Below are 22765 nucleotides of genomic sequence, written 5' to 3'. Positions count from 1 at the left end.
TAATTAATATTCCGATTTTATGATATTTGAATTTCAAGACTGTCTATAACTATCTATAATATTTTCATCATTTAAGAGAAACATCTACAATGCTGAAATGCTTTAAAATTGTATCTTTTAAAGATAAATTTCACATTAGAATGTACGTCATCTGAATCGTGCGAAAATTGCGTTGGAACGAGTTAAAAACATTGTATCACCGAAAACGTGTGATTCAATGTAGAATTAATTAGAGAACCGTACGCCTGTATATGCAGCTATCGTTTTCGTATTAATTATAAATTGAAACTGATATTGTCTGATTCTTTCTGATTAGCAATTTTAACATATAATAATAATTTTTACAGACTTTCATTCTGATAGAAGATATAATTATTCTTTGCTAATCATAAGAGATTTTATTTTTTAAGCGAGCCCGGTTGCTGAGAAGTAACTCTCATAAAAACACACACATAAACATTACCAGTATTTAATGTTTATTTGCGAATACGTCCGGATAAAACATATTTTAACATTATACACAGTACAGATCAGCAAAGTTTGTATTAGTAAAATCAAAGGCGATTATACACGCTGTAACATTGTGTCAGTTAAAGAGAAACGAGATTATTAGAAATTACGAAATAAATTACTGTGTCACCATTGTTTTTTACGATACGTATCTGTGCGAATTCCTGATTCAGAACAGCAAGATCTGAACACATTTGAATAAAATCTTCAAGTAAAGGTGGTGAAAAACAATCTACAGATAATCTAGATGTGCGATATGGAAAAAATCAACAGTGACGTACAAGTTAGACACAGATTTTAAAAAATCATGTTAAAAGGTAAATTATGCGCAAATTATTTATATTGGATTTAATTTTTCATTATATTTAATATTGTAATATTTTTTAGATTTTTTCACAGTTATGATTAAAACAACAAAGTAAAAGGTACGCTTTGATTTAGATGCTCTTAAGATAATATTATATAGAAGTTTTACATGAAATAGCAATATTGTTTAATATTTTGAATTTTAGAATTTGACATCAAATATTGCTGACAAATTTGTTAAATAAAAGTAGTAGAAGGCGGATCAAGGAAAAACTGTAAGTAGATTTTAGAAAATAATTTAAAATTATTATAGAAAAATATGAACAATCAAATAAATCGAACACATTGTTATATCTTCGACGTTTTAATTGTATTGAAGTATATCTTGCATGGTCATGTGTTTAAAATAAAAATATTATATATATATATATATATATATATATATATATATATATATATACAGGGTGTCCCTAAAATCCGTTACCACCGCTAATATTTCGGAACTGAATCAAAATTTAGAAAAATCGCAAAACACGTGTTCGATTATTTCAAGGGGCTACTCTTTTAAGGGGGTCGGATGGGTTCGCTCTTCATGGAGGTTTAAGGGGGGCGATCCCCCTTGAAAATCTTAAATAGGACCTTCTATTTTTTATTGCATATTTTTATAGCTTATTTCAAGAGCTTACCAAACATTATAAGAAAATATTTATTCATTAAGTATTTTTCGAGTTATGAGACTTAAAAGTTACAATTTGTTAGTATCGGCATTAACAAAGATGTGGCAATAATATGTTTATTTTTGTGTTTTATTAGTCTTTTTTTAAGTTTTCTTCTTAATTCTATTGTTGTTTCTAAGTTTAGAAACTTTTTTTTGTGTTACTATAATTACACTTTACCGCACTAGTGCGGAAAAAAATCATGTTTCGTCTCGATTGACATAACAAACTTGAACGTAACAAAATTCACGCGAGACAATACGTCAATTTGTTATAACCTTCACTATTCAAGAAGAATTAAATGGCTAAAAGAAACGAGTATTCAAGACAGTCCACGCCGTTAGAACTTATAGAAGCAGCTGAATCACGAAGATTTTATTACCGAAAAAATCAAGAGATAAGTACGTGAATAAAAACATCTCAAATCAAATTTTCGCGATAGGCATTACAAAAAATATTGTAGGTATGTGGCATGTGCGGAGAACAACGAATACATCGCACGTAAAGTTGCCGCATTCGCCTTAGCTTATGATGCATTCACACTCGTACTCGTGTAAATGCATCATAAGCCTTCGGCTCATGCGGCAACTTCACGCGCGATGTAATTCGTTATTTTCCGCACTTGTCACATAAGATACTATTTCTTTACGGAAAATGTATGTATGTATACCCAAAGAAACATTTCAAATCTATTGAAAAATGCAAATTAAAAAAAAATTTTTTAAACTTAGAAACAGCAATAGAATTTAGAAGAAAACTTAAAAAAAACAATAAAACACAAAAAATAAACATATTATTGTTACATCTTTGTTAATGCTGATACTAACAAATTGTAACTTTTAAGTCTCATAACTCGAAAAATACTTAATGAAAAAACATTTTCTTATAGTGTTTTTGAAAGCTCTTAAAATAAGCTATACGAATATGCAATAAAAAATAGGAGGTCCCATTTAAGATTTTCAAGGGAGATTGCTCTCCTTGGACCCCCACCCCTTGGATACATATTATATTCTACTGTTTTCTCTATAAATACAATTAGAATCTTTTTAAATATTATCTTTTCTTAAAAAGAGACCTAGAACGATAAAATTTTTTATATTTGGAAAGAATATTTTTATCTAATTATTTAATACATAATGTTTTCCATTGGTTTCTTTCTCTTTTCTACTGAAATATGAATCATAACTCAAAAATTGAAGCATAAAATAAAAAAAATTGTTTTTATATGTATATCATTTTAACATTAATTTCCTCTTTCACAATTACAGTTATTTATTATTTTTAATTATTATGCATTCTAATAGTCTTTTTATTGTAAGAAATAATAATAAAGGGAATGCAAGGTGCCGTTTTTAATAATTCAACTACCATCAATTTTTATATTTGCTTCATCAAAAGTCATTTTTTCTAATAAATGGGAAATATATTTTTACAATATAATTGCATTTATAATTTAAACATTAAAATTTTTAAATTATATTTTAAAATTATATTAACAATATATTTAATAAAAATTATATTTATATTTAATATTTTATATAAAGAATATATAAAGATTATTTCTTCAAGATTATATATAATATATATATATATATATATATATATATATTTATATTTATATGTAATGTATAAATATTATTCATAAAAATTTATTATAAATATATAATTGTGTATGTGAAATCTTTATCAAATAATAAAAAATCAACAGAATTGAATTAATTATTATGACAATATGAATGTTTGTCTTTGATAACATAATCTTATTTTATGTTTGGTTTTAATAGATTCATTATTTAATAATAATTTATAGATCGTCGTAAGTTACATTGATGTAATAAAGATTTGTACTAAAATAATGTTTAATAATATACATATATATAATTATTTTTTACTTCTTAATATTAGATATCAGATTAATCACGATTAATCAACTGACATAATTGCTCTGGTATAGTTACGATATACTTGCAGAAAAAACACAGGTACCAAATAAATTTGATTCAAAAAGTAACATCTTTCTTACATATAACATTGATAAGGATCAGTCTATTGAAGCTTCACCGTCAATTATAGATTCTTTCCTCAAAATGAAAAAATCAAAAAGTGACAAGCCGAATGAAGAAAATGTGAAACCCGGTCCCTCTAGACAAATAGAAGGATCAACAAATGACGAAAGTTCGGAGGACAAAGGTTCCAATCTCTCTAAACAAATGGAAAAATTAAACAGTGACGACAACACAGAAGATGAAGCTTCCAGTTCAACTAGACAGCCGAGCGCAGAAAAGAAGATATTTATTTGCGATATCTGTAATAAAGAATTTCAAACAATAAGTAATTACGGTCGACATCGACGCAAACACTTCGTAAAAAATAAGTTAGTATGCTCTAAATGTTCTCAAACATTCAATGCTTCACAAGACCTAAAAGTACATTTAAAAACCTGCAAACATGAGATATATGTTTGCAAGAAATGCAAGAAACAGTTCGATTCTGTATACAAATTGAGTAAACATTTGCAGTCGACACACAATGTTAATATCTTGGAGTGTGATAAGTGTGAGAAATTGTTTAAGGACTGTGGTCGCTTTAGAGAACACTATATGATACATAGAAACAACTTACCGTTTAAGTGCAATGTTTGCGATAAGAAATATCCCACGAAGAAGAAATTATTGGAGCACGAAATGGTGCATAAAGACGAGAAAAATTACACATGCGACGAATGCAACAGATGTTACAAGAGACAGACAGCTTTGAATCGTCACATACGAAAGAATCACCCCAAGAAAAATTTGTCGCAGGATGAGCAACATTGTGAAGGCTCTAGATCAAAAATTAATCTCAAACGGAAACTGTCCGAATCTAACGAGAATATATCTAAACATATTAAGGGTGCACTACAGCAAATAACACCGGCAGGTAGTCGGAACGAGATCATGAAGGACAAAATTGACTACGTTGAACATATTGAACATTCCGAGAAAAATCCGCCTACGAAACAACAACGCGACGAGGGAGCAATTAAGTCCTTGATCAATGAAAATGAGGATTATATGTCAACAGGATAAACTGATAATTGAATATGGAAAACAACAGGTGGCACTTAACGAAAGCTTGAATTCCCAATTAAACCCCTCAAAACAAATTGAACATTCCGAGAAAAATCCACCTACAAATCAACAACATGGTGAAAGCTCTGAGTTTCAAATTAACGTGCAAGCATCAACAAGTAGAGTTGAGTCCATCGACAATATCTATGATATATTTGGATCTCAGGACGACGTAGAAAAGCAGATTTATCTTCCGGATGAGATTGAAGAACAAAATTGGCTTCATGATAACAATGATGATAACAATGTCATAATTGGATCTGACAATCAGCAAGCAGTTGAAAAATTTATCCACATGGTAAATGCACTTAAAACCGACAGCTCCGAGCTCGACATTGAAACGCAAGCATTGCAAGCATCAACAAGTAGAGTTGAGTCTATCGACAATATCTATGATATATTTGGATCTCATCAGGACGACGTAGAAAAGCAGATTTATCTTCCGGATGAGATTGAAGAACAAAATTGGCTTCATGATAACAATGATGATAACAATGTCATAATTGGATCTGACAATCAGCAAGCAGTTGAAAAATTTATCCGCATGGTAAATGCACTTAAAACCGACAGCTCCGAGCTCGACATTGAAACGCAAGCATTGCAAGCATCAACAAGTAGGGTCGAGATGATCGAGGTCGAAGAACTTTAACAGCAAAGTTCATATGATTGCTACCGTTGCGCCGCGACATTTAGAAGGAAACAAGATTTGCAGAAGCACATGAAACTGCATACGGACGGCAGTAAATCTATATTGTGTGACGTATGTGGCGAGCTTTTCGAGGAAGAGAACATAGAGCAGCACAAATGTATTAAACATTCCAAGAAGAACGTATAAATGTCTTAGGTACAGCAAAAAGCTCGGGCTGGGAGAAAATTATTTTGAAAATCACGAAAAGTCTTACCAATTCTCGCAAGAAAGTAAACACAAGTTTCAGTACGAATATTACAAGAAGACATTTGGCTTGAAATTGAGATTACTGAAGCAATTCCCACAGCACCAATACGACAGGAAATTGAAATGTAAAATTGCGACATGAATTTCGGTAAGTTCGACGAATGGTACAGACACAAATGTTCAAACGAAAAAAATATTGTCAAGGAGGAGCCATTTCAGTGATGGTGCAACAAAAGTTTCAATCATAAAAAAAAATTAGAGAATTTACCTACTTAATTGTATAAAATTTTAGCCATATTTATATGTAAGTGACCAATCCGAGATTCGAATTGAATTTCGGATAATTAGAATCTTCTTCGATATATAAAATTGAAAATTATTTTTCTACTTATAATTTTATATAATCGCATAATGCTACTTCAGAAATATATGGATGTTTGTACACAAACATATATATATATATATATATTTTTATTTTTTTTTTAAATTTATATTTATGTATAATTAAATTTATATAATTAAATTTATAAAATTAAATTTATATTTATATATATAATTAAATATATTTATATATAATTTAAATTTATATTTATAAATTATATTTTTATTTTCTTAATATGTAAATATAAATATATATATATATATATATATATATATATATATATATATAAATATCTACAATTTTCAATTTTTCAATATTTAAAATTGTTCTCTTTATTTTTGGATGTATCTCATTAATATAAAACAAACTGTTAATCTCGGCTCAAATTATTGTGTTACAATAAAAATAAAATCTCGACGGCAATCGGAGCCTGTGCGGATGACATGCACAAAATTAATAAATTAAAATGAGATCTCAAGTCAAACTCATTTATTAAATTCTAAACGTTTCGACCCACTTCGGGTCTTCTTCAGTAGAATCCGCAAATAAATTAAATATCATTCTCCTCCCTATTCGAACCGTCCGGCCGTCGGAGTGTCTCCCTAACGGTGACCATCGTCAGGAAGGAAGCAGAGCAGTGATCTCATTAACATTTATCCTGTATGTAAAATATGATTCGTTTAAGTATATAGATTTATATATATTTTAATTATATACTTTACAAACCAAGTAACGTTAATGATGAGATACAAAAAGATGATAATTTTGAATATAGATACGCAAAAGAAAATTATATATAGTACAATTTTGTCACATAGAATGTTTTGCTTGCTCATAAATAAAAATGGAATAATTATAACATCTTTTCTGTTTTAAATTCGGATAATAACACTATGTTGTTATAATTTAATTATTATATTTTTATTTATTAATTTGTTGTTATACTAATAATTATTATTATTCTGATAGATAGTAATTATTGATTTATAATATATGTAATATTAATGATAATTGTAAATTAAATTACACTATCGTTTATATATATAATTGGTATTAATAATAATTATAAGTTTTATTAAGAAGACAATGTGTGTATATATGTACATGTGCAGACGTACACATATTTTTATATGTGCAGACGTATTTATACATAATAATTATAATCATTACTTTAGTGACAACTAATAATTAAACAATCTAATTTTAACATCATGAATTCATAAATTAAATTTCAAGATAATAACACCCGCACAGAAGAAATTTTTAATTTATAAATTCCCAAAATTATTAATAGCAGTCACTATAGTGTTTAAATAGGAGTTGTAGAAATTAATCGAGAAAAGAATCTGACTTATGTAGTTTTAAGAAATTGTGACTGACATATTTTTTTTATAGTAATGTCTTAACTTTAACTGAATTCTTTTTGTTTCACTTGATGGGGACCTCAATTACATGGTCGAAACGTCGTGAAGCTGAATAGATCATTTGCTCGCTAGTTTAGTCGATTAATTTCTACAACTCCTTTTTAATTTAAATTTCAATTTATACTTTAAATTTGAATTTTATGTGTAAAATTGGCTACAAAATGTGTGGTTTTGTTATATACATTATACGATCTTGTTCTAATAATATGCTAATGACGGAATATTTAATTACAACGATAAATTTTTAAATATTTGAACAACGCAGCAATTATATATAGGAATAAATCATAATTTTAATATAAATATCAAACCGTTGAGCATGTACTAGCATTGTAGAAAGATGACATTTTAGTAATACTATAAAAATATATATTCATTCATTTATATTAATGATAAGTTTTTCCTTTACTCTGTAGTTACTTTGTATTATAGAATATATTACTTAAATCTAGGACATGCGATATTTCAGAGCGCAAATTATGTTTTTATTATTATTCACTAATAGATAATGAAATATATAATAGAAATAGTAATTATACGTATAAAAACAAATACACCAAAAACAATTTAATTTTCAAATAATATGTTTGGAAGTGTTTGGAAATGTTTATACATATTTATTAAATGGTTATATAATTCACTAATCCAAATTGACTTTATTATTTTATTAATTTGTACCATGTTATCTCCTCTCTGAATGAGTTTCTCTGTTATCGCATCGTAATAAATTCAGCTTTCAGCAGTAAATAGATTGCAGATCGTAGTTTAATTTTATTGAAAAAACATAAATTTTAAAATAAATAATTAATATAACAAATTTTCAATATAAATCTAAGAAAATTGAAATAGATAAAAACCATCATGTATGTACATTTACAATCAAAGTAAGAATCACTTATGTGCGTATATGATAAAAAAAATTATGTTCAAAATATCGCTACATGACTTACGGACATGATTCATGTAAGAGCAGGTACTGGAGCAATGAACATTGTATTTTGATGATTTACATATTAAAACGAGCATCTTTTCTACCAATAATCACGGGTCATTTGAAGTAACAACGATGCAAAAGTTTTTAGCACCGCCGATAAAAGTAATTACGATGTCTAAATACAAATGCAGATTTTATTGTCTGTTTTCTGAAGTACCTAAACAGCATATATACAACGTTAGTCTATCGCTAACAATAAGAGTTAAACTATTCCATTGAGTCCGATGAGTATAATATGTGAATTGTATATACTGCAATGTTGTTTTATTTGTTCTATTTGGTGTTTCTGTTATAATTGACGATAAAATTTTCTACAATTTATTTTTGAAGGCTGTCTATACTTATTTATAGTTGTCGAAAGATTTAAGAAAAACATGAGCAATACATAAATGCTTTTACGATGTTTTAAAAAAAATTAAATTAAACATTCAAAATTTTTAAAAATTATGCAAAAATATTGTTTAATACATTTGGTCAGAATCCTTGGCGTTATCTCAATTGCAATTTACTATTAACGCAAATCATATTTTATTAATTATGAGAAGCTCAATCATGAGTTGTCACGTACGTAGTTCAACCGCCGCGAAATAACACACTGACCTTTTTCAGATGAAAGTATGAAGTATGGAATGTAAAGGCGAAACATATTGGATACAATTTGTAGAGAGACTACGAATCATCTCGATTAATGTCAAGAATGTTTATCCAATAATATCTTGCAAGACATATCTATCATTAATTCATCTTGATCTGAACGGGGAATTGCAGTGGCTAAACGATTATTCAACATAATACCCAACCGAATAGTTTTGAAAAAAAAAATAAATAAAAGTTATAAATAAACCGCACTATGGATTATCGAAATATAGGACATTCAAAGTATATGTTTAATTAATTCGAAGATAACGGAGAACAGATGCAGCTTCTTGTAAGTAAAGAATGAAGGAATATTATCTCTACCTACTATAATCTGCTGATCCACTGCAATATTCATATTGGCGCGCAATTTTATAGGTAGCTGTCCTATTGGATATGAACTTCCGATCAGCATCCGCAATAAATACGTGCAGAACAATCACGACGGCGTCAGGAATTTAATTGGCAATGTGAGCAGCTATCACTTCTTTTAAATGGTATCGAGAAAAATACACACCTGCAAAAGATCCTACACGTGTAAATCTTATGGCAAATCCTTTCATCGACAAGATTTCTGCATATTCATCGGTTCTAGAACATGCAAATAATCATCAGTTCGACAATAAAAATAGTTTTAAAAAAGTATAAATATCTAACGTAATTTTAGTGTCGTGATTTACATGCCATTACGTTAGATATTTATACTTTTTTAAAACAATTTTTATTGTTAAACTGATGATTATTTGATTCATGTTCTCTCATATTTTTAAACGCGCGCTTTTATTTTTCATAAGCTTTAATGACTAATACAGCGATAATTAATTTTTGAATTATAAAATTTAGAGGTTTCCATTTAGATAATAAAACTTCAATTTACGATTTTTTCAATATTTTTTATTTTGGAATCTACAATTATTTCATTAATGTATATCGAACTATTTAAAAACGCGCTGTTTTATTTTCTTAGGTTTTAATCACTAGCGGCGATAATTGAATTTTCCTAATCATAATTTACTCCTATAATTTGCTCCTATAATTTGCGTTTTGTCACGTTTTTTTACATTTTTTTTAACTATTGAAATGAATAAGTAATGTATATTTGTTTGGTTCTAAAATGTTAAAAGTCAACACTATATTTTTATGAACTCCATACGGCGCATTTTTTTATTATGTGTATTAAACAGAAGTTGTAAGTTGGTACGTTCTTGATGTAATCTGCAGATAATGTACTATCTAAATATTGAAATGTGCAATATTTTTGGCTAGTTTTATAGTATTATAAACCAATAATTGATATTCTGTCATTTTTTATCGTGATCTTTTCTGTGTAGAATTTTTTGTTTGTATTAATAATAAATAATTGGGTCTTTATATATTTACAACGTTTATTCTATTTCTGTGAAAAAATCCATATGTACAATATATACATATATTTCGAAAGTTACCGACAAAGAAACAATTTTTTACGCGTCCACGATAAATCTCAATAATTATTTTTGTTTAAATTATTGTCGCTGTCATGATTTGCACGCACAATTCAAATAAAAGCAGGTACTGAAAATATTGACGTATTTGATGTCCTATGTGTTAAGATGTGCATCTCTCATCACCGACGCATTCCTATCAATCAGCGATGGCACGTGATATCTGAACTGAAGAAGGAATGCAAATGTAATTTATAAAGCAGTATAGATTTCTATATAGTGTAAATATGACAAAGGAATTTTTTGAATGTTTCTCGACATATCTCTCTATGTGCATCGCATATAACACGTTAGTCATTAAATCTTAATGCATTTAATGAACGGAATATGTCGATTGTACCCGCAGCATTGTGTTTGAGTTGTGTGCTGTGTATAACATTGCTATTTTAATTAATATTCCGATTTTATGATATTTGAATTTCAAGACTGTCTATAACTATCTATAATATTTTCATCATTTAAGAGAAACATCTACAATGCTGAAATGCTTTAAAATTGTATCTTTTAAAGATAAATTTCACATTAGAATGTACGTCATCTGAATCGTGCGAAAATTGCGTTGGAACGAGTCAAAAACATTGTATCACCGAAAACGTGTGATTCAATGTAGAATTAATTAGAGAACCGTACGCCTGTATATGCAGCTATCGTTTTCGTATTAATTATAAATTGAAACTGATATTGTCTGATTCTTTCTGATTAGCAATTTTAACATATAATAATAATTTTTACAGACTTTCATTCTGATAGAAGATATAATTATTCTTTGCTAATCATAAGAGATTTTATTTTTTAAGCGAGCCCGGTTGCTGAGAAGTAACTCTCATAAAAACACACACATAAACATTACCAGTATTTAATGTTTATTTGCGAATACGTCCGGATAAAACATATTTTAACATTATACACAGTACAGATCAGCAAAGTTTGTATTAGTAAAATCAAAGGCGATTATACACGCTGTAACATTGTGTCAGTTAAAGAGAAACGAGATTATTAGAAATTACGAAATAAATTACTGTGTCACCATTGTTTTTTACGATACGTATCTGTGCGAATTCCTGATTCAGAACAGCAAGATCTGAACACATTTGAATAAAATCTTCAAGTAAAGGTGGTGAAAAACAATCTACAGATAATCTAGATAGTGCGATATGGAAAAAATCAACAGTGACGTACAAGTTAGACACAGATTTTAAAAAATCATGTTAAAAGGTAAATTATGCGCAAATTATTTATATTGGATTTAATTTTTCATTATATTTAATATTGTAATATTTTTTAGATTTTTTCACAGTTATGATTAAAACAACAAAGTAAAAGGTACGCTTTGATTTAGATGCTCTTAAGATAATATTATATAGAAGTTTTACATGAAATAGCAATATTGTTTAATATTTTGAATTTTAGAATTTGACATCAAATATTGCTGACAAATTTGTTAAATAAAAGTAGTAGAAGGCGGATCAAGGAAAAACTGTAAGTAGATTTTAGAAAATAATTTAAAATTATTATAGAAAAATATGAACAATCAAATAAATCGAACACATTGTTATATCTTCGACGTTTTAATTGTATTGAAGTATATCTTGCATGGTCATGTGTTTAAAATAAAATATATATATATATATATATATATATATATATATATACAGGGTGTCCCTAAAATCCGTACCATCTCTAATATTTCGGAACTGAATCAAAATTTAGAAAAATCGCAAAACACGTGTTCGATTATTTCAAGGGGCTACTCTTTTAAGGGGGTCGGATGGGTTCGCTCTTCATGGAGGTTTAAGGGAAGCGATCCCCCTTGAAAATCTTAAATAGGACCTTCTATTTTTTATTGCATATTTTTATAGCTTATTTTAAGAGCTTACCAAACATTATAAGAAAATATTTATTCATTAAGTATTTTTCGAGTTATGAGACTTAAAAGTTACAATTTGTTAGTATCGGCATTAACAAAGATGTGGCAATAATATGTTTATTTTTTGTGTTTTATTAGTCTTTTTTTAAGTTTTCTTCTTAATTCTATTGCTGTTTCTAAGTTTAGAAACTTTTTTTTGTGTTACTATAATTACACTTTACCGCACTAGTGCGGAAAAAAATCATGTTTCGTCTCGATTGACATAACAAACTTGAACGTAACGAAATTCACGCGAGACAATACGTCAATTTGTTATAACCTAAAAGGCTAAAAGAAACGAGTATTCAAGACCGTCCACGCCGTTAGAACTTATAGAAGCAGCTGAATCACGAAGATTTTATTACCGAAAAAATCAAGAGATAAGTACGTGAATAAAAACATCTCAAATCAAATTTTCGCGATAGGCATTACAAAAAATATTGTAGGTATGTGGCATGTGCGGAGAACAACGAATACATCGCACGTAAAGTTGCCGCATTCGCCTTAGCTTATGATGCATTCACACTCGTACTCGTGTGAATGCATCATAAGCCTTTGGCTCATGTGGCAACTTCACGCGCGATGTAATTCGTTATTTTCCGCACTTGTCACATAAGATACTATTTTTTTACAAAGAATGTATGTATGTATACCCAAAGAAACATTTCAAACCTATTGAAAAATACAAATTTTAAGAAAATTTTTCAAACTTAGAAACATAGCAATAGAATTTAGAAGAAAACTTTAAAAAGACCAATAAAACACAAAAAATAAACATATTATTGCCACATCTTTGTTAATGCTGATACTAACAAATTGTAACTTTTAAGTTTCATAACCCGAAAAATACTAAATGAAAAAACATTTTCTTATAGTGTTTTGGAAAGCTCTTGAAATAAGCTATACAAATATACAATAAAAAATAGAAGATCCCATTTAAGATTTTCAAGGGGGATCGCCCTCCTTGGACTTCCTTGAGGAGCGCCCCATCCGACCCCCTTAAAAGAGTAGCCCCTTGAAATGATCGAATACGTGTTTTGCGATTTTTCGAAATTTTGATTCATTTCCGAAATATTAGGAGTGGTAACGGATTATAAGAATACCCCGTATATATATTGTATATATGAAGAAAGAGTTTTTTGTGATATGGAAATCAGTAATTATACTTATATTTTTTTATTAAAAATTATAAGATTAAAAATTTGATTTTCTGAATCATAACTCAAAAATTAAAGCATAAAATAAAATCAATTATTTTTATATGTATATCTTTTTGGCATTAATTTCCTCTTTCACGATTACAGTTATTTATTATTTTTAATTATTTTGGCATTCTAATAGTCTTTTTATTGTAAGAAATAATAATAAAGGGAGTGCAAGGTGCCGTTTTTAATAATTAAACTACCAACAATTTTTATATTTGCTTCATCAAAAGACATTTTTTTCTAATAAATGGGAAATATATTTTTACATTATAATTGCATTTATAATTTAAACATTTAAATTTTTTAAAATTATATTTTAAAATTATATTAACAATATATATATTTAATAAAAATTATATTTATATTTAATATATTATATAAAGAATATAAAAAGATTATTTCAAGATTATATATAATATATATATATATATATATATATATATATATATATATTTATTTATATTTATATGTAATGTATAAATATTTATTCATAAAAATTTATTATAAATATATAATTGTATATGTGAAATCTTTATCAAATAATAAAAAGTCAACAGAATTGAATTAATTATTATGACAATATGAATGTTTGTCTTTGATAACATAATCTTATTTTATGTTTGGTTTTAATAGATTCATTATTTAATAATAATTGATAGATCGTTGTAGATTACATTGATGTAATAAAGATTTGTACTAAAATAATGTTTAATAATATATATATATATATATATATATATATAATTATTTTTTATTTCTTAATTTTAGATATCAGATTAATCACGATTAATCAACTGACATAATTGCTCTGGTATAGTTACGATATACTTGCAGAAAAAACACAGGTACCAAATAAATTTGATTCAAAAAGTAACATCTTTCTTACATATAACATTGATAAGGATCAGTCTATTGAAGCTTCACCGTCAATTATAGATTCTTTTCTCAAAATGAAAAAATCAAAAAGTGACAAGCCGAATGAAGAAAATGTGAAACCCGGTCCCTCTAGACAAATAGAAAAATCAACAAGTGACGAAAGTTCGGAGGACGAAGGTTCCCGTCTCTCTAGACAAATGGAAGAATTAAACAGTGACGACAACACAGAGGATGAAGCTTCCAGTTCAACTAGACAGCCGAGCGCAGAAAAGAAGATATTTATTTACGATATTTGTAATAAAAAAATACCGACGCGGGGAGGGTACTTTCGCCATCGACGCAGACACTTAGAAAAAAATAAGTATGAATGCCTGGAATGTTTTAAAAAATTCAATTTTTTATATGCCCTAAAAAGACATTTGGAAACCCACAAACGTAATAAGAATTATTCTTGCAAGATATGCAACAAAAAGTTCGTTTCTGTATACAAATTGAGTAAACATTTGCAGTCGACACACAATATTAATACCTTGGAGTGTGATCAGTCTATTGAAGCTTCACCGTCACTTATAGATTTTTTCCTCAAAATAAAAAAACCAAAAAGTGACAAGCAGAATGAAGAGAATGTAAAAGTCGAAGCCGGTCCCTCTAGACATATAGAAGAATTAATAAATGAGGAAAATTTGGAGGACAAAGGTTCCCGTCTTTCTAGACAAATGGAAGAATTAAACAGTGACAACACAGAAGATAAAGCTTCCGATTCAACTAGACAGCCGAGCGCAGAAAAGAAGATATTTATTTGCGATATCTGTAATGAAGAATTTCAAACAATAAGTAATTACGATCGACATCGACGCGAACACTTAGTAAAAAATAAGTTAGTATGCTCTAAATGTTTTCAAACATTCAATGCTTTACAAGACCTAGAAGTACATTTGAAAACCTGCAAACATGAGATATATGTTTGCAAGAAATGCAAGAAACAGTTCGATTCTGTATCCAAATTGAGTAAACATTTGCAGTCGACACACAATGTTAATATCGTGGAGTGTGATAAGTGTGAGAAATCTTTTAAGAACCGTAGTCACTTTAAAGATCACCATATGATACATAGTGACAGATTAACGTTTAAGTGCAATGTTTGCGGTAAGAAATATGCCTCGAAGTGGCGATTATCGGAGCACGAATTGGTGCATAAGGACGAGAAAAATTACAGATGCGACAAATGCAACAAATATTACAAGAGACAGGGAGATTTGAATCGGCACAAACGTAAAAATCACCCCTAGAAAAATTTGTCGCAGAATGAGCAACGTGATGAAGGCTTCAGATTGGAAATTAATCTCGAACGTCAGAAAGACTCGCAAGAATCAAGACGAGGCGAGCTTGAGTTAAATAAGATTTTAGAATGCGATGAGGACGGCAAATTGCAGTCCAAACGTGACAATGCGATATTTGAATGAAAAGAGAAACGCTTGTCCGGTTCTAACGAGAATATATTTAAAGGTATTGAGGTTGTACCACAGCTAATAGCACCAACAAGTAGTCGGAACGAGCTCCAGAAGGACGAACGTGAATACATTGAACATATTGAACATTCCGAGAAAAATCCGCCTACGAATCAACAACGCGACGAGAGAGCAATTGAGTTCTTGATCGATGCAGATGAGGCTGCAAATGAACTGGCAATTGAATATGAAAAATATCAACTGCAGGTGGCACTTAACGAAAGCTTGAATTTTGAATAGAACCCCTTAAAACAAATTGAACATTCCGTGAAAAATCGACCTACGAATCAACAACGTGGTAAAAGCTATGAATTCAAAATTAACGTGCAAGCGTCGCAAGCATCAACAAGTAGAGTAGAGTCGATCGACAATATCGATGATATAATTGGATCTTAGTCCGACGTAGAAATGCAGATTTGTCTTCAAAATGAACCAATTGAAGAACGAAATTTTTTTAATGATTATAACAATGTCACATTTGAATATGACAATCAGGAAACATTTGAATCAGGTACCCGCACGATAAATGCACCTAAAATCGACAGCTCCGAGCTCGCCATTGAAACGCAAGCATTGCAAGCATCAACAAGTAGAGTCGAGGTGATCGAGGTCGAAGAAGTTCAACAGCGAAGTTCATATAATTGCTACCGTTGCGCCGCGACATTTAGAAGGAAACAAGATTTGCAGAAGCACATCAAACTGCATACGGACGACAGTAAATCTATATTGTGTAACGTATGTGGCGAGCTTTTCGAGGAAACAAACATAGAGCGGCACGAATGTATTAAACACTCCAAGAAGAACGTATAAATGTCTGAGGTACAGCAAAAGGTTCGGGCTGGAAGAAGATTATTTTGAAAATCACGAAAAGTTTTACCAATTCTCGCAAGGAAGTAAACACGAGTTTCAGTACGAACTTTACACAAGAAGACATTTAGCTTGAAATTGAATTGTGCTAAAGCATTTTCCACAGCACCAATACGACAGAAAATTGAAATGTAATATTGCGACACAAATTTTGGTAAGCTCGACGAATGATACAAATACAAATGTCCAAACGAAGCAAATATTGCCATAGAGGAGCGTTTAAGTGATGGTGCAACAAAAGTTTCAATCATGAAAGAAATTTCGAAATTCACTTAATTAATTGCATAAAATCTCAGCCTTATCTAAATGTAAGTGACCAATCCGATTCGAATTGAATTTTGGATCATTTGAATTTTCTTCGATATATAAAATCAAAAATTATTCTTCTACTTATAATTTTATATAATCGCATAATGCTACTTCAGAAATATATGGATGTTTGTACATAAATATATATATATAATATATTTAAATTTATATTTATATATCAATTTATATTTATTTAATATATAAATATATATATATATATATATAAACATATATATATACCATATATAAATATCTACAGTTTTCTACTTTTCAATATTTATTATATCCTCTTTATTTTAGGATGTATCTCATTAATGTCCATTCTGTATGTAAAATATGATTTGTTTAAACATAGATCTATATAGATTTTAATAACATATTTTAAATATAGGATAACGTTAATGATGTGATACAAAAAGATGATAATTTTAAATATAGAAATGTGGAAGAAAACTATATACGATACATTTTTGTCACATAGAAAGTTTTGCTTGTTTGTAAATAAAAATTGAATAATTAATAACATCTTCTCTGTTTTAAATTTAGATAATAACACTATGTTGTCATATTTTAATTATTATATTATTATGTATTATTTTGTTGTTATAATTATAATAATTATAATTATTTTGATAAATAGTAATTATTGATTTATAATATATGTAATATTAATAATAATTATAAATTTAATTACACTATCGTTTATATAATTAATTGGTATAAATAATAATTATAGATTTTATTAATTAGACAATGTGTGTACATGTACATGTGCAGACGTACACATACATAATAATTATAATTATCAATTTAGTGACAACTAATAATTGAACAATGTAATTTTATCATCATGAATTTAAAAATTAAATTTTTAGATAATAACACTTGCATAAGAGGAGTTTTTAATTTATAAGATCAATCAAAATTAATATTGGACGCTAGTGGTGAAAATAAACTTGGCAAAATTGATTTCGACGTAACTAGCAATTTTATTTAAAACTTTCACGACACGACGTTTCGACCATTTGGTTGTGGTCCATATCAAGTGACAATTCCATCAATTCAAATGAAATTAACGCAACATAAAACCGATCTTATTTAAAATTAATAGTTAAAAAAGGAACACGTCCCATCGCTATAATGTTTTGTCAACGAACAGTCGTTGACGAAACATTATAGCGATGGGACGTGTTCCTCTTTTAACTATTAATTTTAAATAAGATCGGTTTTATGTTGCGTTAATTTCATTTGAATTGATAGAATTGTCACTTGATAAGGACCACAACCAAATGGTCGAAACGTCGTGAAAGTTTTGAATAAAATTGCTAGTTACGTCGAAATCAATTTTGCCAAGTTTTTAATTTATATTTCAATTTATACTTTAAATTTGAATTTTCTGTATAAAATTGGCTACAAAATGTGTGGTTTTTGTAATATATATTATACGATCTTATTCTAATAATATGCTAATGTCGGAATATTTAATTACAACGACAAATTTTTAAATATTTTAACAGCGCAGCGATTATATATAGGAATAGATCATAACTTTATTATAACATAAAACCGTTGAGCATGTACTAGCATTGTAGAAAGATGACATTTTAGTAATATTAAAAAAATATATATATATTCATTTATATTAGTGTTAAGTTTTTCCTTTACTTTGTTGTTACTTTGTATTATAGAATATATTACTTAAATTTAGGACATGCGATATTTCAGAGCGCCAATTTTTAAGTAACATGTTTGGAAATGTTTATACATATTTATTAAACATTTATTATATATAATTCACTATAAACTAAATTGACTTTATTATTTTATTAATTTGTACGGTGTTATCTCTTCTCTGAATGAGTTTCTCTGTTATTGCATCGTAATAAATTCAATTTTCAGCAGTAAAAGGATTGCAGATCATAGTTTTATTTTATTGAAAACACATGAATTTTAAATTAAATAATTATATAACAAACTTTCGATATAAATCTATGAAAATTGACATAGACAAAAATCACCATATGTATGTATATTTACAGTCAAAGTAAGAATTATTTATGTGCGTATATGATAAAAAAAATTATTTATGTTCAAAATATCGCTGCATGACTTACGGACATGATTCAGGTAAGAACAGTTACTGGCGCAATCGACATTGTATTTTGATGCTTTACATGTTAAAACGAGCATCTTCTTTACCAATCATCACGATCTATTTGAAAAAACAGCGATGCAAAAGTTCTTAGTAAAGCCGATAAAGGTAATTACAATGTCTAAATACGAATGCAGATTTTATTGTTTGTTCTTTGAATTATCTGAGTAGTGTATATATACAGTGTTAGTTTATCGCTAAGAGCTAAACTCTAAATAAATTTAGTCTACTGAATAACAATCTTTTATAGGCAACTGACTTGTATGTATATTACAATCTCGTATTATACCGACATATGTACATATGTTAATAACTACAGAAATTGAATACATATATATTTGCTAGATTTTTTTAGACAAGTATAGATATAGATAATAGGAAAGCAAGAAATTATAATATATGTATATATTTGTATAAATTTTATGTTCTAATAAGATAGTTATAAAATAATTATATATTATAATAGTAATCCTGTGATAGCTTAAATAATTGTTGTAATTATTTAGATTAAAATTTATTGCTTGTGTTATAAATGCAAATTAAAATCTTATTCGACTTACGTCTTTAATTTTGAATAATACATTTTTTAAATATATTTTTAAAACACAATCAAGCTCCTAAATTCTAACATATATAAAACATATCATTCTGCATATCTTTTCTTTGCTAATAAAGTCTTCTTTTTGTTTCTTTAAAAAGTTTCATATTCTTTTACGTATGAGAAAAAAAAATGATACATGAATTTTTTTTAATTTTATGTGTAAAGCTATAAAAAATTGAGATCATAATTTTACGAGAATAATACGTTCTATTATTAAACATCGTGTAAATTTATACAATTATGTAAAGTTCTTGTGTTAAAATGGCTGTGATTTTTTCTGCGATTGTGTGAGGAAAAAGGAAAAGTGAAAGCGCGCCGAGGTGTCATCTAAATAGCACATAACGCGATTTCTTGGACGCGACGAAATTTCACACCTCGTGCATCGGAATAATGTAGATGGACTTCTCTGATGTAACTCGCTCGTTACTGCGAGTGATTTCAAAATTGAATGTGAGACAGATTTGCCAGGCCTTTGACGACAATAGCGTCTAATAAGATGTGTCTAAGCTTTTTCAAAATCCACAATGTGTAATGTGTCGTTCTTGCTGCAATGAGTAAGGACATAAAACGCAATGAGATAAAGAGAGAGAGAGAGAGAGAGAGAGAGACGCATAAAAAATCGCGTTCTCCGATCAATATAACAAGTACCTTTAATTGATTCAATTAATTAACATTTAGAACATCCGTCGAACTTCAAAGTGCGCCGAACTGCATCATTATGCTTTTAAGGATTCGTGGTGACACAAAACATTCCTTGTAGACACGTCCGCAATCGTGATGTTCCTCCCGTCCTATCCTTATAGCTTCCTGGAGGACTGTTCCGTTCGTGAATTCCTTGAACCACTTGTGACTATTCGGGAATGTTCGAAAGAAATTTATAAAAATAACATTTTATTTTTCATTAAAGAATTTTTTCATGTAATTCTATAATTTGTCTTGCGTTAAGAATCTTAATATTTCTTCTGACATCAAATAATTAACGCGTTCATAATAATATATTAATATTTTAATATTTATGTGTACTCTTTTATTTTAATCATAATTTAATCGTTAGTGTAGCGAGTTGTGAGAGTAAATTAATCACGCATTCTGTTTCTCACTTTCGCTCGTTGCAAAGCGCTTATTACAATTTGTATCTATAATCTCTCTTTGAACCAAATCTCACAAAGCTGACTTAATTAAATTAATAAAAGTTATTAATTCTTATAAGTAAATAAATTTTTTTTATTCAACACAAAATTAACTTTTATAGATATTTTTAATTTTCTTTAGATCTGAATCTGATCTATTTTTAAGATCCAAAATGTATGATGCTTAATTAATTGATATTACACTGCATTGTAGGAAAATATAGATTAGTCGTACCTTGACAAGCCATCGATGATCTTGTCAGTACTCGTGGGATTGTCGGAGTGACTCGCCTCGGAAATCATGGAACAGATGATGCGCTGAACACAGGGTGTGAAGTAATTATTGCCGAGTATGACCTCGTTTATCGTATTTCCCATTCGCGACCAATGTGAGTCGGAACCTACAAATAAACTCGTTTTCCCGCAAATTAAACGTATATATTTAAGAAAATATATTTAACATAAGTATATATATTTTTTTCAATTTATATATGTATATATTAAAGAACAACGATATCTCTCTATAAATAAAACAAGGGTTCGTACTTCGATAATTCATTCCGGGACCTGGCTTCGACAGGATGGGCACAGCTAAAGTAAGAATAGCTGTTAAAATGCCGGCGACCGACAACCCTTTCGTATTGACGTTGATCAGCGGTGCTATCTCGTTATTTTCGTCTGTATGGTGCAACGGTATCGTGAAGAAGGGTACAGACACGTCCCAATTGATCTGAGAAATTTATGAAGAAAGATTTATTTATCAAAAAGGAGCGAGAAACTCGAATGGGATAATCATTCATTATCAGAAATTGAGGGATTCATTTGTAATGAATAAAAGTGTGCAATATATGCACGTATGTTCTGAAAGAAATATTTTTATCATATACAATTGCGAGGATACTTACCTCGATCTCTCCACCAGTAGTGTCAAACGAGATGAGTTGTGGCTTGTTACCATTGAAAAACAAACTGTTAAGCTTCGTGGATGTTCTCGATTCGCCGTCGCCAATGACCCGGGTGCAGGATAATGCGAAGAGTAGAAGAATCGGGATAGTCGAATCACTCGCAAAGGGCCTCATATCTCCGCTCGGATAATGTCAAATCGTGCAGAATGTCAAGTGCTTTCTCTTTCGATTCGCACGCGTTGGTCTCGTTACGTTCAACTTTCCACGAAGTAATGGGATGCATTTGCGCCACCCGAGGGTTTTTCAACGACGAGTGCAGCGGCTCCCCCACTCAACTGACACTAACGTCCCATTTGCGACACGTGTGTGCTCGCCCACCCCTATCGAAGCAGGAAATATCTCGCGATTTCTAGCGAACGGAATTAACGAACCCAGGCGGCGAAATTGCGTCGCGCGACTGCAAAGAATATTAGTGTCGAGTTCGCACGTCAAATAGCGGCTTATTTGGTTTTTCTTTTTTTTTTTCTTTGCAAGAACTCACACTGCATCGAGCCCGGTGGTAATTACCATTTGTCGCGGATAATGAACGCAAAATTTTCACCGGCGGAGAAAGAGCGCGCGCCCACGTGCGACGAAATCAGGATTAGAGGATAGACCCGGCCGACCGTGGCTTTCGGCGAATTTTCCGGGGCACCGTCCAGAACGAATTCCACGTCGTGCTTCGGGGAGAGCACGCGAGTTTCGCGAAATACACAGGGGAGCTCTTCGAGTCATCTCCACGACGTGGAATTTCTTTTTCTTTTTCCGCGCAAATTTCTTTCACCGGAAGGACTTCGGTCCGGTACGTGA

General features: G+C 29.4%; 3 protein-coding genes across 3 annotated transcripts; 2 read left to right on the top strand and 1 right to left on the bottom strand.

Moving 5' to 3' along the window:
* The first annotated feature begins 565 nt into the window (after positions 1–565).
* Positions 566–5853, top strand: LOC114942966 (uncharacterized). Its single transcript, XM_029318483.2, has 5 exons — positions 566–827; positions 898–935; positions 1023–1091; positions 3438–3514; positions 3606–5853. The coding sequence occupies exon 5, from the start codon at positions 4569–4571 to the stop codon at positions 5289–5291; it is 723 nt and encodes a 240-aa protein (XP_029174316.2). The 5' UTR covers positions 566–827; positions 898–935; positions 1023–1091; positions 3438–3514; positions 3606–4568; the 3' UTR covers positions 5292–5853.
* Positions 5854–11615: 5762 nt separating this feature from the next.
* Positions 11616–15751, top strand: LOC114942906 (uncharacterized). The gene is made up of 5 exons (XM_029318391.2): positions 11616–11672; positions 11743–11780; positions 11868–11936; positions 14337–14413; positions 14505–15751. Exon 5 carries the CDS (start codon positions 14519–14521, stop codon positions 15731–15733), a length of 1215 nt encoding a protein of 404 aa, XP_029174224.2. The 5' UTR covers positions 11616–11672; positions 11743–11780; positions 11868–11936; positions 14337–14413; positions 14505–14518; the 3' UTR covers positions 15734–15751.
* Positions 15752–20102: 4351 nt separating this feature from the next.
* On the bottom strand, positions 20103–22090 carry LOC114943026 (uncharacterized). Its single transcript, XM_029318577.1, has 5 exons — positions 21917–22090; positions 21558–21741; positions 21247–21412; positions 20530–20731; positions 20103–20426 (listed from the first exon to the last, which is right to left on the bottom strand). Exons 1-4 carry the CDS (start codon positions 22088–22090, stop codon positions 20575–20577), a joined length of 681 nt encoding a protein of 226 aa, XP_029174410.1. The 3' UTR covers positions 20103–20426; positions 20530–20574.
* Between the last annotated feature and the right edge of the window lie 675 nt (positions 22091–22765).

The sequence above is a fragment of the Nylanderia fulva genome, unplaced genomic scaffold, assembly GCF_048542155.1.
Source record: "Nylanderia fulva isolate GAGA-0341 unplaced genomic scaffold, ASM4854215v1 Scaffold6, whole genome shotgun sequence".
In the NCBI taxonomy this organism is placed as follows: Eukaryota; Metazoa; Arthropoda; class Insecta; order Hymenoptera; family Formicidae; genus Nylanderia; species Nylanderia fulva.
This window is presented reverse-complemented; position numbering and strand designations above follow the sequence as displayed.